A 14,540-nucleotide genomic window follows, 5' to 3' on the forward strand; every position below is an offset into this window, starting at 1 on the left:
TTGTTACAACATGCCCTACACCTTCGTCGGCCTCATTGCCTGTTAATTCTCCAATTTCATGCTACACCTCTTTCTTTCACCTTCAAAGGCGTAGAAAAGAGTAACGCAAAAGTAGTAGCTTTAAAGTTGCACCTCTTTCCTTCGCTGCTTCGGCAGGCAGCATTGAAAAGGGTACTCACACGACCTTGAGACATCGCAAAGGGACTAGTTTTCCTATCTTGGCAAGCAGTTTTAACGGCCTCCCCACACCATAGACAGAAAATAGCTATCAAATATTTTAGCTTGGTTTTTAAAATTTGACTAAACGAGCATCTACCAGCTGTTTCCACCGCAATGGATATTATCCCGACAAGTCGACACAGTCCCGCAGCGTTTGCAAACTCTGCATAATACATGCCCTGTAAATCGAAGAAATCACAGTCGGTGTCGCAAGCGACGATTCACTCATCTTTTTTGATGTGCATCTCAAGCAGATGACAGATCTGCCACCAGCATTTCGCAAGCTGCTGTCTCACCGCAACATCACGCTGCCATGACTCGTCAAGGAAAAGCAACCCCCTCAGTATCGAAATCAAAAGTCTTTTTTTAGGCGGTGTTAAAAATATATTCGAATCATTCCCAGGCAGTGAAGTACCCTTCTTAGGGGCTCAACACCAGTGTTTTTCTTTAAAGCAACAATCCGAGCATACTAGATTTTTTTTTACGCTTGTTAAGTTAATCTGCTTTTACGCCACACTATGGGGCACAATGGGGTTTTTCTGAAGCTGCTGTATGTCACTTTAACCCTTGCGTCCGTTCTATCCTTATGCATTCTGAAGAGAAACAAAGATCTCATTTCATGTTTAAAGCTCGTGCCTCGCCGCGGTGGTCTAGTGGCTAAGGCACTCGACTGCTGACCCGCAGGTTGCGAGATCGAATCCCAGCTGCGGCCGCTGCATTTTCGATGGAGGCAAAAATGGTGTAGGCCCATGTGCTCAGATTTGGGCGCACGTCAATGAACCCGAGGTGGTCGAAATTCCCAGAGACTTCCACTACGGTGTCTTTCATAATCATACGGTGGTTTTGGGATGTTAAACCCCACATATCAATCAATCAATGTTTAAAGCTCGTGCCAGTACTCCTTTAATTTACATTTCCAGCATGACCTACAACATTCTTACATGTACTGTGTAGTTTGGGCAAAACAAGTCATACATTACCTGGAAATTTGAAGTTTCCTTATACCTATGGGTCTGTAAACTTGTAGTGTGGACTTTACAGTGCGACCAAATGGAAATGCGACACTTTACACCTACGTTGCACACATAGTTTTACTTCAACGGTCTTTGCTTTGCATCATACTTTTATAATTCCGATTAACACTTGAATCACAGGCAACATCAACTTTAGTAAAATCTGTAACAACATACTGCAGTTATTTCAAGCGATTACAGATGCCAATCATAATATGAAAAAGACCGTGAGCACTGTAGATCATGTGTGCATTATACAGATTCCACGATAAGTATGCAGCGTGTGAAAACATTACTGTCGAAAGGCCGTTTCAAGCTACATACCCTTGGTGACATGCGACTGTGTGCCAAGACAGCTTTGCCATTATAATCAAAATATTTGTACCAGTGCATCACAATGTCCATTAACATGGGCAATTAAGAATGGTTAAACTCAACAGTCGTTTAAATTGCTCAACCACAGTTATTGCCAGCTTCAGGGCCAGAGCTACACAGGTTAACTACACGACATCCCATGCGATCATTTGTGTTCACACTTCATTATGTGCATTAAGACTCATTACCTTCTTGTGTTATTTTTTTTTAGCAATAGTACCACTGACTTTAAAGGGCTTACGATGCATTCAGGTGACAAACATTCCACTATTCTTTACCCCCTAGGAAAGTAAAGTTAGTGGTCAACCACAATTGGCATACCAACTGTTGCTTGGTCTATTGTGCAACCTGACAAAACACGTTTAATGATAACAGTTAACTTTGGTTAGGATTGCCCATTTAACGAGAAATGTTACATGTGCACACACAAACACTATTGGTTTTTCAAAAGCAAAGCTAGCAGACAACAACAAAAGACATACACAAAACTTCACTGTTGTTCCTGCAGAGAGATCGTCCATAGAGCAAGTGCATCATGAAAGCATCACACCACATTAAGCCTTTTACTGTCAAAAAAGGTTTTTAAAGAAAATATTCCAACTTTAAAGCTAGAACATTAGAAAAAGTGAACACAAACCTCTTTGCTGAGCAGCGTTTCCACATGGGATGTGGTGATCAGGTTGAACTTCCAGAACATGGTGACGGCTTCAACATGCAAACGAAGAAGATGAAACCAAAACGTCCATGTTGGTTACATCGTTTCGACTGGGTGCGTCACCTAAGCATAAGGGCACAGCCTTTCCTCAACAAGTTAAATATGCCTACTGTCGCAGGACTCTGCAAGGTCTGATAAGGCATGTCTGGCATTGGTCCAAATTATCCGTGGTAGTTTGAGGCTAGGTATTCAAGCACAGTTTTGCACGACAGTAATTGATGCACATTGGGAACACAATTTCAGCCATTCGTAACACTCTGTAGGGGCATTCATTTTGACACCGGTGTCCCCCAGTCCCCTTAATCCAACAAGAGGTAATTTAACAACAGCATATGCAAAGGTATCATTCATTGGGTATGGTATTATAGAATTTGCTTTGTATTATAAAATTTAGGGCAGTGTTTGCCAAGTTTTGGGTCAGTGTTCGTCACAGCAACGCATGCAGTGCACGCTATCCTTATGTGTACCAATGCTGAGCGACAGGAATTGCACGCATATCCAACAAAAGCTACCATAGTGTACCCTATTCTAAAACTGCCCATCTTCACTAAGTATGTACACAAGGGGATATCATTTGACACTTGTGCAGTGGCAACAAACCACTGAAGTAATGATCCGTGTAATCTAACGACAGCATGGCTAACGAAAAATGCGCCCCTGAAAAACCAAAACAAGTCGCCAGCGCGGGCCGAGGCTGACTTCGTAGAATCGTTCATCCGGACCGAAAGAAACCACAACAATTCCTCCTGTCAACCCACCTCTAGCCACAGACGGGCAGGAGCTCTTAAGTTCGTTGGTGACTAGAGCAGCGGCCGCCTTCCACATTCTAGGCACGACGTTTCCTCGACAGCGTCTCTCCCAAATCGAAGCGAATTGGGGGCGGTACGCTGCCCATTTTTACGCTGCGCTACGCTAACGCCGATAAGAAATGCGGGCCCAACGCGCGTTAACGAGAACTGGTTGGCGAAGGCGTTAACCACGCTGCCCGGCAATAAAACCAGGCTCGGCTAATTCAGCTTTGAATACGCAACGTTTGGAGGGTGTCACCGATGATGTCATTTCGTCAGCCGCCGGGGGCTAGAAACAACAGCGACTGAAGCCGTGGTTTAGAGGGGAGGTCTCTTGCGACAGCACCGAAAGTTGGCATACCGCGATAAGATTACGGGGGTGGGAAGAAGGGCAAGATAAGAGGACTCACGCGCGGGGCACACGTTTTAGTAGCGTTGTAATGAGAAGGAAAGAAGGTAAAAAAACGGTCGCGGGCTTACCTGTCTTTGGGAAAAGGTTGCTTCCGTAATACCTGCCGAGGATCGGAGGGCACTCTTCTTCTACTGATTCTCCTCTCGGTCTGTGAAGGCTGTCGCTCCGATTTTTATTTTCTTCTTTCAACCCCAAGGCGAAGGACCGATCCCGTTTCGATGCATCGCGAGAGACGGTTCAAGCGCGCTTGACGATTTAGCACCAAAAGCGTCAGACCTGTCCGAGCAAGTTCGGAGGAAACGGCGTGCTCTTCCTTTCGAAACGTTTCTTTGGCAGCGTTGACAGCGTTCTCACCGAGAGTTCACGAAACACATCATCCCCACAGTCACAAAAGTACTCGAGTAGGTGCACCGCTGGGGCTCGGAAAGCCACGAGACGTCAAAAAAACACACTGCCACCGCCACTTCCTCAGCGCACCCTGTCTTTTTCTGCTTAATAGTTTTTAGGCCTACAAAAACAGCCGTTCACACTCGACCGAACGAGACAAGACTAAGAAATGGGCGCAATTGGAAGAAGCAGAAGAAGAAAAAAAATCACAAACACTAACGCACGCACAGAACAGCGGTGTTCGGTGGTCACTTCAGTCCACTGTGGTCACCACGTTTTTTTTTTTTTTGAAATGACGGCTCTCCGATGCTGCAGCTTTCAAAAGACAACGGTGGATGGTGATTAAGCGATTAGTTGAGTTTTGACAGGCCTACGGCGATTCAGCGTGCGAGAGTGACTTCTGAACTGTGCCTTGCATCCGAACAGCGGCGGTTGACTTCTTTTTTTTCGCAACCTGCTTACAAGGTTTAGGGGGGTTCCTAAAAACGTTACAGTCGTAGGGCGCCGACAGCGAGGCTCCGATGGGACGAGCTCTTGGGCGAGCGTTGTGGATACGCTGAATTAACGGTCCGTTCGCAGCCGAACATCATGTCAGGCTGTCTTGGCGTTGAAAGCGGAGCACCATAGACCCTCCAAGATGGCAGCCAGCAGCAGCGAATGTCGCTCGCACAATGTTTTTGGCACAAAATTGGTTCACGGGAACACAGAAGGTTATGACAGGAATGGAACTTTCGTCTTTTATTTTTCCCTTCTTTCGCACGCTTCTTCTAGTACCACATACACGTCGAGGTTTCGTTCAACGCCGGGAAAAAAAAATGGCGGGTAAAGTTTTGGCGCGAATCGTACTCTGATGAGATAATGTTGTTGTTTGTCTCGTGTATTTTACAATAAGACATATATGACAATGGCATGTAATAAGCTATTAGCGCTCTGTTCAACAGAGCACGTACTTGTTCATCTGCAATTGCACAAAATGAGAGGGTTTTGTCACTGATATTTATGCAATCATTACAGGATTGAATTTGGGAGCCGAGTTCTGCTAGTGATGTTGATTTTGGTCTCTGCAGAGATGCCCGCATATATTACCCCTTGTCCATCCTCCAAGTTCCTCCGAGTCACCCTCTGTTCTATTGCCCCCTTGACAAAAGAAAAATGAAGTTGTTCATTCATACATTCACTCAACTTGACATTCACCGTGTCCAGTTGGTCCAGTCAACCTATTCACAATGGCCAAACTACGTAGATGCCGTCGTTATCGACATGGGACGATCATACTGAAACCAGTATAACATAATTACACACAAACATTGACTTAATTCTTTCACTCCACTGAAGCATACGTGCAGTATTCTAGCCACGGTGAGCTTGCGAAAAACCACCCCAAGCATGGATGCCCCCAAGTATGGCGGTTGCCAACCCGATGCACAACCGAAAGTTGTCCGTACTCTTCGCGCCGTATCGATAGCGTAATCATCTTGTGGGCAAGGCAAGCAAGAGCTCGTCCCAGTGAGTCACATATCGCGCAACTTATACTGCGGTTTTTTAAGCTGAACTGAAGCTGTCACGACGCAACAATCGTTTTGTGCGAACGTCCTCGGACATCAGATCACGTCAAGCTCAGAGCCGGAGGTGCAAAGTCGTTCGTCGACCACGCTCATTGCCCGCATTGCTTCTTGTTCGGCTTTCGTGACAGCAGTACAACTTTGACGGCGTTATGCGCTGGTTATTTAGTTTTACTAGCGTGGGCGGATTGCGGGGTAATACTTTAGCAATACCTTGAGCAGTCTTCCTCATTCTACATGTACGAATGGTTGGTTCTTTTGTGTGCACTGGAAACTAGGGAGACGCAGGTTTCGTATTGTTGAAACACTTTCAGAGCTGAATGTGCTACCGAGGTTTCCAAGTTAAAAATGCAAATTCCCGTGGCCCTAATCATCGCCGTATTACTCGAAGGTGTTGGCAAATGTATCTTGATGCTAAACGACTGGAGTGTCTCTAGAGCCGGCAGATCTGTGTTGCATTCATCATTGGAACCTAACATCCTGTCTTTTACGATTTTTTTTTTTTTTTGCAGTTTAAAAAGAAAACATGGAGTGGCTTTTTGGTCGCAAGAAGTCGCCAGAGGAGATGCTTCGGCAAAACCAGCGGGCTCTCAATAAAGCCATGCGTGACCTGGACAGAGAGCGCGTAAAAATGGAACAGCAGGAAAAGAAGATCATCATGGACATTAAGAAAATGGCCAAGGACAATCAGATGGTGGGCAGCGTTTGAGAAGTTTTGAAGATCGATGCATTATACCTGCTTACCATTACATCGCGTGCAGCTTTCACACAAAGTTTCACTTCGTTGATCCTTTTGGCCGTAAGGCAGTTTCTTCAGCATATTGCTGCAGTGAATGTGCTTTCAGCACTCAATTTTGTGGGCCACAAAGGAACAGTGCCTTGCCTTTATGCTTTTTCCTGTTTAGTTGAATTTTCACCAGTACTATGTTTATATGAGTGCCACACACCAACAGGCATGGCAACGTACCTTGTTATTCCATTCGGCATGCTTCGTGCGCTGATGCTAAAATGCCTTGCATAGTCTAGCCTTGTAAATGATAGTGAATAAACCAGTTATAATAATGAAGGCCATCTCGTACTGCATGGCAAAAGACACGAAACAAAGGTTCAAAAACTAGAAAGATGAGCAATATTCTATTGTTAGAAGGCAAAGATATGAACACAAAACACATCCCACAGTTATAGATGCTACTCATTGGATGACGCCATATGCAGATGACTAACATATTTGCATCATTCTTATTCACACTTTTTTCTCTAGATGTTGCCCTCCAATTTGTGTGTACCCTATATTTGGGCTCAAACACAAAATAAGAGTGAAGGGGCTTTTTCATTTTTCGTAATACAAAATTACTACAGCGCCACAACAAAAGGGGAGTTATAATCATGCAATTACAGTACATAGTCTCAAAAGCAGTTCGCATTCTTGGCTTTTTTTTTTGTTCTTGTTTTACGCTACACACATTAGAACTTGACTCCACAAGTAAGCTACGCCTACACAACTGCCGACTTTAATTGTGTTCAATGCTAGTAAGGGTAGCACTGGTCACTCGAAACGGTTCATTTCGTGCAGGACGCCGTGAAGATCATGGCGCGGGATTTGGTTCGGACACGGCGGCAAGTGAAAAAGTTCATCTTGATGCGGGCCAACATCCAGGCGGTCTCGCTGAAGATCCAGACACTTCGCTCGCAGAATGCCATGGCACAAGCCATGCGAGGCGTCACGCGTGCCATGCAGAGCATGAACAAACAGGTCAGTTTGTGCATGTCAGTCGCATGACTTTAACACGGTAATTCTGTGAAAGTAATGCATTCTGGGACTCATGCTTAAAAGGTGTATGTTTAATATGGTGAGTGCCTTCTATGTCCAACGAGTCGAAAAGTACAGTTTTGACAAAACAAATAGTACCACAATTACATTGCATGACATCATGCTGTGAAGTCATCAATGATGTGGGGTCATTGCTTGGGACCCTGAAACACTCAAAACTTCGGGAGGGGGCACAATGCAATCAACTGAGAACATCCAAGTAATTTAATGACTGTCTGTTGACAACCTAGGGTCGTGCTCTCCTACGTGTTGCCAAAAAGAGCTGCCAATATCGTGTGCTAACAGAGGCAATTTGCGTCTGTAGTTGGGTGCGAATTCGGGTTTCTTTTTCAGCTTAGCCCAACTTTGAAGTGGTCATTAAGAATGGTTATAGCATGCATGCTCATTATTATTAATAAAAGTAACTTTATTCATATGCCAGTCAGCATAATGACAATAGATTTCTTCTTCAAGTAAAGAGAATCAACAATCTAGTATGCCATTGTACTTCTTCTCTAACCCCTATGCAACTGCCTGGCGCATGTGGCGTCATCAGTAATGAAGCATGTTTTGATTAGATACAAAAGGAGCAAAGATGTTTTAATCAAGTTCTTCAGGTTCTCAGTGTGCCATGAACCATTCACTTTGTGACCAGAGAAAGACGTGACTTCCGTTACATTTGCCATTTGTGACGGGTAATGCTGCGGCCTTTGTGAGGAATGGGTGGTGTGACTCGAGTCGCGATTTTCTGTGCTTGCAGCTGAACCTGCCACAGATACAGAAGATAATGCAGGAGTTCGAGAAGCAGTCTGAAATTATGGACATGAAAGAGGAGATGATGAACGATGCCATCGACGACGCAATGGGCGATGACGAAGATGAGGAGGAGAGGCAAGTGACTGGTTGCATGTCTTTTCGTGCTTGTAATGTGCTGTAATGCAAAGCGTTCCATAAAATTACCTAGAGGGGACTCTGGCGCTATGATCATTCAGTGACCTTGGGAATTTTGGGTATGAAATGGATTCGCCTAGTCTTCGTTCTTGTGGACGGCAAATCACACTTGTGGCTTCATTTATTGCTGTGTTTCGGTTGTGTTTCGAATGAAAGAATGAACCCTTTTAAACTGCATGACCCAATTTTAAGTGGTAAGTTTAAAAGATTAAGGAGGCCCTGAAACACTTTTTTGAATAACCATGGAATTAATTCACTGGAAAAGTGTATTACCTGTGGGTAACTTTGCCTCCATGGCCGCACCACTCCATAAGCTACTTGCTTCTGGTACGCCCTTTCAGTGGTCCCAGGAATGTGAATCGGCTTTCGACAGGTTGAAGAGTGCCCTCACGACCGATCCTGTACTTTCTCATTTTCACGATGGTGCACCGACCTTCCTCCGTACAGACGCTAGCGGCCACGGTTTAGGAACCGTGCTCCTCCAGCGCGACAACTCCTCGCGAGAGCGAGCCGTTGCGTACGCCAGCCGCGTCCTCTCCGCAGCCGAGAGGAACTATACAATCACTGAGGAGTGCCTCGCCATCGTTTGGTCAGTGCATAAATTTCGTCCCTATCTTCAGGGCCGCCATTTCACCATTGTGACCGACCACCACGCTTTATGTTGGCTTTCGACACTCAACAACTTGTCGGGACGCCTCGGCCGCTGGATTCTACGCCTACAAGAGTATGATTTTGACATCGTATACAAGTGTGGCAGAAAGCATAGCGACGCCGATGCTCTTTCTCGCTGCCCACTACCAACGGCTCCCCTCATCACTTTGCACAACACACCCTCGGAGCCCACGTCTACGGCGGTTTCCTCTCTCGCCTCTATGGACCAGCTGCCTTCGGACGACCCGCACGATTTTTCTTCTCAACAGCTGGCTGACCCATACTGTCGACGTATTATAGGCTACCTCACTGGCAGTTCCCGTCCACCTAATGCGAGGCTCCGTCGCCAACTCTCGCAGTTTAAGGTGGACAACTCGGTGCTGTACCGCAAAATTTACCATCCTGACGGTCAGCGCAGGGTTCCCGTTCTACCCCGATCGCTTCAATCCGAAGTCCTCACAGCGCTTCATGACCATCCGACGGCTGGTCACCTTGGTTACCACAAAACCTACGATCGCCTTCGAAGTCGGTTTTATTGGCCAGGTGTTACCACTAGTGTAGCTCAGTACATTGGGTCCTGCACTACCCGCCAATGTAGAAAACTACCCACATCTGCTCCAGTTGATACACTACAGCCTCTTCCGTGCCCAGCCACACCATTCGAAGTTGTAGGCATCGATCTTTATGGCCCCCTTCCAGTCAGTGCTGCTGGAAACCGATGGATAGTAACAGCCGTTGATCATTTGACGCGCTATGCCGAGACGGCATCCGTCACTACCGGTTCAGCTTCTGAAATGGCCGATTTCATCCTCTGAGCCATTATACTGCGTCATGGTGCTCCACGTGTATTGCTCAGTGACCGTGGAAGGGCCTTCCTTTCACAACTAATGAACGAACTTCTTCGTCCCTCTGGCAAAACTCACAAGACTGCCTCTAGTTATCATCCCCAAACTAACGGCCTCACTGAGCGATTCCACCGCACTCTTGCTGACATTATTGCCGCCTACATTCAACCAGACCACAATAACTGGGATGTAGTTCTACCATTCGTCACTTTCGCCTACAATACGGCTATTCAGTAAACAACCGGCTACTCACCATTTTACCTAGTTTATGGACGCTCCCCTACTTCTTTCCTGGACGTCTCTTTCTTTACCTGCCACGCGGATTCATGTCCATCCTCTTCAGAGGAATACGTTTTACGGCCCGCAGAGAGCCGCCAACGTGCTCGTATAAACACTGAAGCCCAACAGCAAGACAGAAAGCTGGTTTATGATGAATCGCATCGTGCTGTATCTTTTCAACCTGGAGACGAAGTGCTCCTTTTGACGCCTATTCGCACACCTGGTTTGTGCGACAAATTCCAGCCACGGTTTATCGGGCCGTACACAGTTCTAAAAGAAACTTCACCAGTAAAATTAACGCGTGACGCCACTTGTAGCCTGAGCAGATCGCCGTTATCGAACTTCTGAGGTCGTCCATGTCTCCCGTATGAAGCCCTTCATGCGACGTTTCCTGTCCCCTTGACTTGCCGCGGCCAGGCTGGCCGTTTTCACGTGGGGGGAATTAGTGTGGGCATTTAGTATACCAATCCTCTTCATCTGTACATTATCATCATTATCATGTGTTGCTCATGCATCCTCATCGTTGTCACGTAGCATCATCATCTTGGTTCCTTCATCTCAGCTGTCGGCTGCCGGTTCCTCGGGCCTAATAAAGGTCTTCCAAACCAAGACTTCATATACCTCACAAATTGAAGGCCCCGAAAATTTTAAGAATCCGCCCAGTGTGGGTGGAGTTACAAAGATTTGTCACACGCTGCAATCACATTCTCTCTTTTCTCGTCCCGACAAAAGCTCTGGAAGCTGAGCAGGGGGGGGGGGGGGGGGACAAAAAATGTCACTTGCGCCTTGCGACCTTGATAATTTTTTCTTTCTTTTTTTATTTGAATGTGCTGCTTTTTCAGTGCGATCGCGTGCGCATGGACAAGTGACGGTTTCTTGCGGCGATCTTTGTAATAACCAAGTTGGCCATGTTCGAATCAGCCAATGGCTGATAGATGGGCTTACTGGGCTTATTTTCTGTGATTTGTCGAGAGAAGAGAAAGCTATTTTTAGCGGAATTTGATAATTTATTGTGAATTCCAGGCCACGTACTGTGCTATTTGGCTCGTGTGTTGTTGCGAGCCTCTTCTACCGATCGGCAGCGTTTTCTGACCATGCTCAAGAAGTGTTGCAGGGCCCCTTTAAGGTGGTGTAGCGTAACTGCCGAAGATTTGCCAATTGTTTCGGGAGAAAGCAGCTTCAAGCCACACGAGGTCAGAACGAATGTGAAGTACGAAGACTAGGCAAATCCATATCATACCCATAATTCCCATGCTCGCTGAAGCGCCATGCTTTGCAGCTCCCATAGACACTAGCGCCAGAGTTCCCTTTATTGAATATTCAGGAAACTATGTCTCTTCTAGCCTTGAGGAAGACAAGTCCGCTTGTAGAAACGTCAGCGCGCCACAGCCGTTTTTATAGATTTTTCATCGCAGGCTGCTATCTTCCCTTTTATACTGTTTTTTATCTTTTCTAGACAATACAAGATTTTCTAAAATTTTATGCAGCAGATGGCATTATTAAATGTTCTTGGGCTTACTTACTCGAAGTGATAGATTTTACACAAGCAAAAGATTGAATTAATAATTGGCTGATTTAATTAAAGCTGTCCGCCGCGGTGGACCAGTGGCGGTGATGCTCGGCTGCTGGCCCAAAGGTTGGGGGTTCGATCCGAGTCACAGCGGTCGCATTTCAGTGGAGGTGAAATGGTAGAGACCGGTGTACCGCGAGATGTCAGTGCACATTAAGGAACACCAGATGGTCAGAAGTTCTGGAGTCCTTCATTGCAGCGTCTCTCATAATCAAATCATATTGTGGTTTCGGGACGTAGAACCCTGGACATCGTTATTAATGTAATTAAAATTTATTGCTCGTAACATCAACAAAAGTTGCTTGTCTTGTGGTACACGTATTGCACAGGAGTGGAAGCTTGGGCTAGTTGGTGCGTAGTCATATTTGCAAGATGTTTCGGCACGCAAACAAAGGAAAAAGGACAGGGTAGACAGAAAGAGCACTGCGAACAAAGGGAAAAGGACAGGGCAGACAGAAAGAGCGCTTATTGCAGTTGACGATTTCAGGCTCAAAATTTTCCAGGTATACCCACTTGATATGAAGCCTGAGAGGCGAAAGTTCCAAGGTGTGCACCATCAAACTGACAGTAAAAATTTTCTGTTGTACCAGTTTCTTACAAGAAATGCCATTTGTGGGCATTTAACAAATGTGAAGCCCGTGTATTTCATTGCACACTTTGGGAATGGACGTTTCGAAATCGGCGTCCCCCTGAAACTTCCTTCAAAGGTGGCACGTCTTGCAGTTTACCCAGCTACAATTAGCAAATAATCAGTTAGTTATAATGCGGTTTGGATCTCATGAACCAAATGGCTGCTGTATCAGGCAATTTTCTCGAGGATGGTCACAAATGAGGTCTCTGTCACGTTTGCCCATGAACTATCTTTAGAAATTTTGTGTTTGCTCATAAGATTTTATTGCTTTACGGCACAGTAGCATGACTGTGCCGATTCATATGCAAGTCGGGATTGCTACCGCCATCCAAATCTTGCTTTTTGGTGAACATAAACTTCAGTAAATGGTAAGCTGCATAAACAATGAACAATTCTTCCATATTTTTTCTAGTGATGCCATTGTGAACGAGGTCTTGGACGAACTGGGTCTCCAGCTTTCCGAAAAGCTGACAGATCTTCCAGAAGCCGGAGGATCGCTGAGTGCGGCCGCACAAAAGGGCAAGGCGGCCACACCTGCTGCCGTCAGCGACGCCGATGCTGATCTCCAGGCTAGACTCGAAAACTTGCGAAGAGAATAGACGCTGCGCCTGACTTTGGCTAGAGGGAACTGCGCAAAATGTGTTTTTTAATTCTTGTATAAAAAAATTACGTTTGTTTGCCGAGGATGCTGTTGTGATCTTCAAACAAAGAAACAAAAGAAGCGCACTTCGACCTTAATGCCTCTAGTAAGAGAGAGCATAATGCTGGTCTATGGCTGCTTGCCTGATCTTTAGTAATAGTCAGCCAGTGTTCAAGCTTGAAAGCTGAGAAGAAAAATCAGTGGGCAAATGGTGCTACTAACTGCAAAAATCACACTTTACGTTTCTATGTTATGTTATTGTAAGAAATAGGACCTCACAAAATTTCGTGAGCTAGGTGTTGCAGTGCACAAGCTCTGAAAGTATGGGCACTGCGAGTACTTACGTAAATTTTCTAAATTTCATACTATGCAAACTGATAGAAATTCGGCATAACTGTTACTACTGCGTGAAAACAAAAATTAATATAAAACGGTGTTCTTTGAAGAAGAACTGTTCCTGCTGCATGCAAACAAAAATTAGTATTAGAACTTAAGAGTGCTTTGAACAGTATTGTGCTGTAAACTAGCCACATTCCAGTTAAAAAGCTTATACTGGTGCAGCAATTAGGTGGCTGCCTGTGGCATCCACAAGCTTTTTCAATTCAATTTTACAAGATGAATCTGGCTACAAGCAAGCATGAGCTTCAAAACATAGCGTTTGGTACATATGTTGAGCTGGCCTGCCACACCTTGTTTTCAACATTGAAAAAAAAAAAAAAGCACAGATGTACCACTAGTAAGCTCACTAATGGACAGCAATGATTCAAATGTAATGCATCCTCCGCAGTTGTTTTGCAATCGTTTGCATACTTGCTGTAATATATAATAAAAACTGCTTTATCCAAGTTTTGCACGAAGGTATTACTTTTTTTAAAAAATGTCGCAGCTTTGTCGCAAAGGCGAAGCAATAATTGCGATAGCAAGAAATAGGAAGGTCACGCTGACAATGGCAAGCAGATCGAAACGTGCCCGGCGCATCTCACGCACAAATGCCGCATGAAAGGTACTCGGAGGTGCAGTTGAACGCGAATAGGCGCCTCAGTTATTACTTTGCCATGTCTGAAAAGTGTGCCATTTCGCAAATAGAGACTGTGCGACGAAGGCAGTGACCTTTGTGCGCCCGGCAACTACAACAGAATCGTTCCAGTGAAAGCCCAAGGCGTACGATTCTACACACCACGAGATGAGCGCGCACACGCATGAGCATCCACCCCCACCCCTTCGCGGGGCAAAGTACGCGTGGGAGATAGACACATCAGCGTGCATCGCTGCGTCGTGCCGATCTGGCGACGTGTGATAGTTGCACACACATCCCGCTGGTATTGCTGAAAACATGATAGTTCCCCCAAGATCGCCAGCGGTAAGTGGCAAATATAAATAGCTTGCCGTTTCAACGTTGAAGGAGGTGCTCCTTCGTGGCTCAGTTGCTAACGCTTTGCACTGACAAGGAAGAGGTCAGGCGTTTGATTCCGCGCACTGGAGTGTTTTTTAAATTATTGTTTGTGTTTTCATAAATACACATATGGTGAATGGCGGCGATGCAGCGGCGAAATTCAGCCGTGAGTGTCCATATAATTGCTATTGCAATAAAACTTCGGAGGTGCGAGAGTCTTGAATCGCCAATAAGAATGTCCCTAGCTCTGTTCATACTTATGACTGCAGACCCCACTTACTGTGGGAACCTGCACATGC

At 45.6% G+C, this 14,540-nt stretch overlaps 2 protein-coding genes across 9 annotated transcripts in view; one reads left to right on the top strand and one right to left on the bottom strand.

Annotated features, from left to right (window-relative positions):
- Nucleotides 1-3,896, bottom strand: part of LOC119164191 (serine/threonine-protein phosphatase 6 regulatory subunit 3) — a 64,741-nt gene extending 60,845 nt beyond the window's left edge. For 4 of the 5 annotated variants that reach the window (XM_037416320.2, XM_037416319.2, XM_037416318.2 and 1 more), the window contains exons 1-2: nucleotides 3,081-3,279; nucleotides 2,245-2,312 (exon numbers count right to left, since the gene is read on the bottom strand). In XM_037416320.2, the coding sequence (XP_037272217.2) occupies nucleotides 2,245-2,312; nucleotides 3,081-3,147 (135 nt within the window). In that variant the 5' untranslated portion in view covers nucleotides 3,148-3,279. Of the gene's footprint in view, nucleotides 1-2,244; nucleotides 2,313-3,080; nucleotides 3,280-3,590 lie in introns of those variants that run through there. The other variant, XM_037416321.2, reaches the window with a different exon arrangement.
- Nucleotides 3,897-5,282: 1,386 nt separating this feature from the next.
- On the top strand, nucleotides 5,283-13,693 carry Vps2 (vacuolar protein sorting 2). Of its 4 annotated transcripts, none has more exons than XM_037416322.2 (5): nucleotides 5,283-5,415; nucleotides 5,984-6,165; nucleotides 7,045-7,224; nucleotides 8,042-8,172; nucleotides 12,621-13,693. In XM_037416322.2, the coding sequence occupies exons 2-5, from the start codon at nucleotides 5,998-6,000 to the stop codon at nucleotides 12,805-12,807; spliced, it is 666 nt and encodes a 221-aa protein (XP_037272219.1). In that variant the 5' UTR covers nucleotides 5,283-5,415; nucleotides 5,984-5,997; the 3' UTR covers nucleotides 12,808-13,693. The 4 variants fall into 4 exon arrangements, with proteins under 4 accessions (XP_037272219.1, XP_037272221.1, XP_037272220.1 ...); XM_037416324.2 differs by having other exon boundaries at nucleotides 5,402-5,538; XM_037416323.2 differs by lacking the exon at nucleotides 5,283-5,415 and adding an exon at nucleotides 5,496-5,719.
- The last annotated feature ends 847 nt before the right edge of the window (nucleotides 13,694-14,540 follow it).

The sequence above is a fragment of the Rhipicephalus microplus genome, chromosome 8 (assembly GCF_043290135.1).
Source record: "Rhipicephalus microplus isolate Deutch F79 chromosome 8, USDA_Rmic, whole genome shotgun sequence".
NCBI classification, from domain to species: domain Eukaryota; kingdom Metazoa; phylum Arthropoda; class Arachnida; order Ixodida; family Ixodidae; genus Rhipicephalus; species Rhipicephalus microplus.

Coding starts and splice junctions, on each gene's coding strand:
- Vps2 (XM_037416322.2), top strand. CDS start 5,998: ATGGAGTGGCTTTTTGGTCGCAAGAAGTCGCCAGAGGAGATGCTTCGG. Junction 7,225..8,041: donor TGCAGAGCATGAACAAACAG/GTCAGTTTGTGC, acceptor CTGTGCTTGCAG/CTGAACCTGCCACAGATACA. Junction 8,173..12,620: donor GACGAAGATGAGGAGGAGAG/GCAAGTGACTGG, acceptor TATTTTTTCTAG/TGATGCCATTGTGAACGAGG.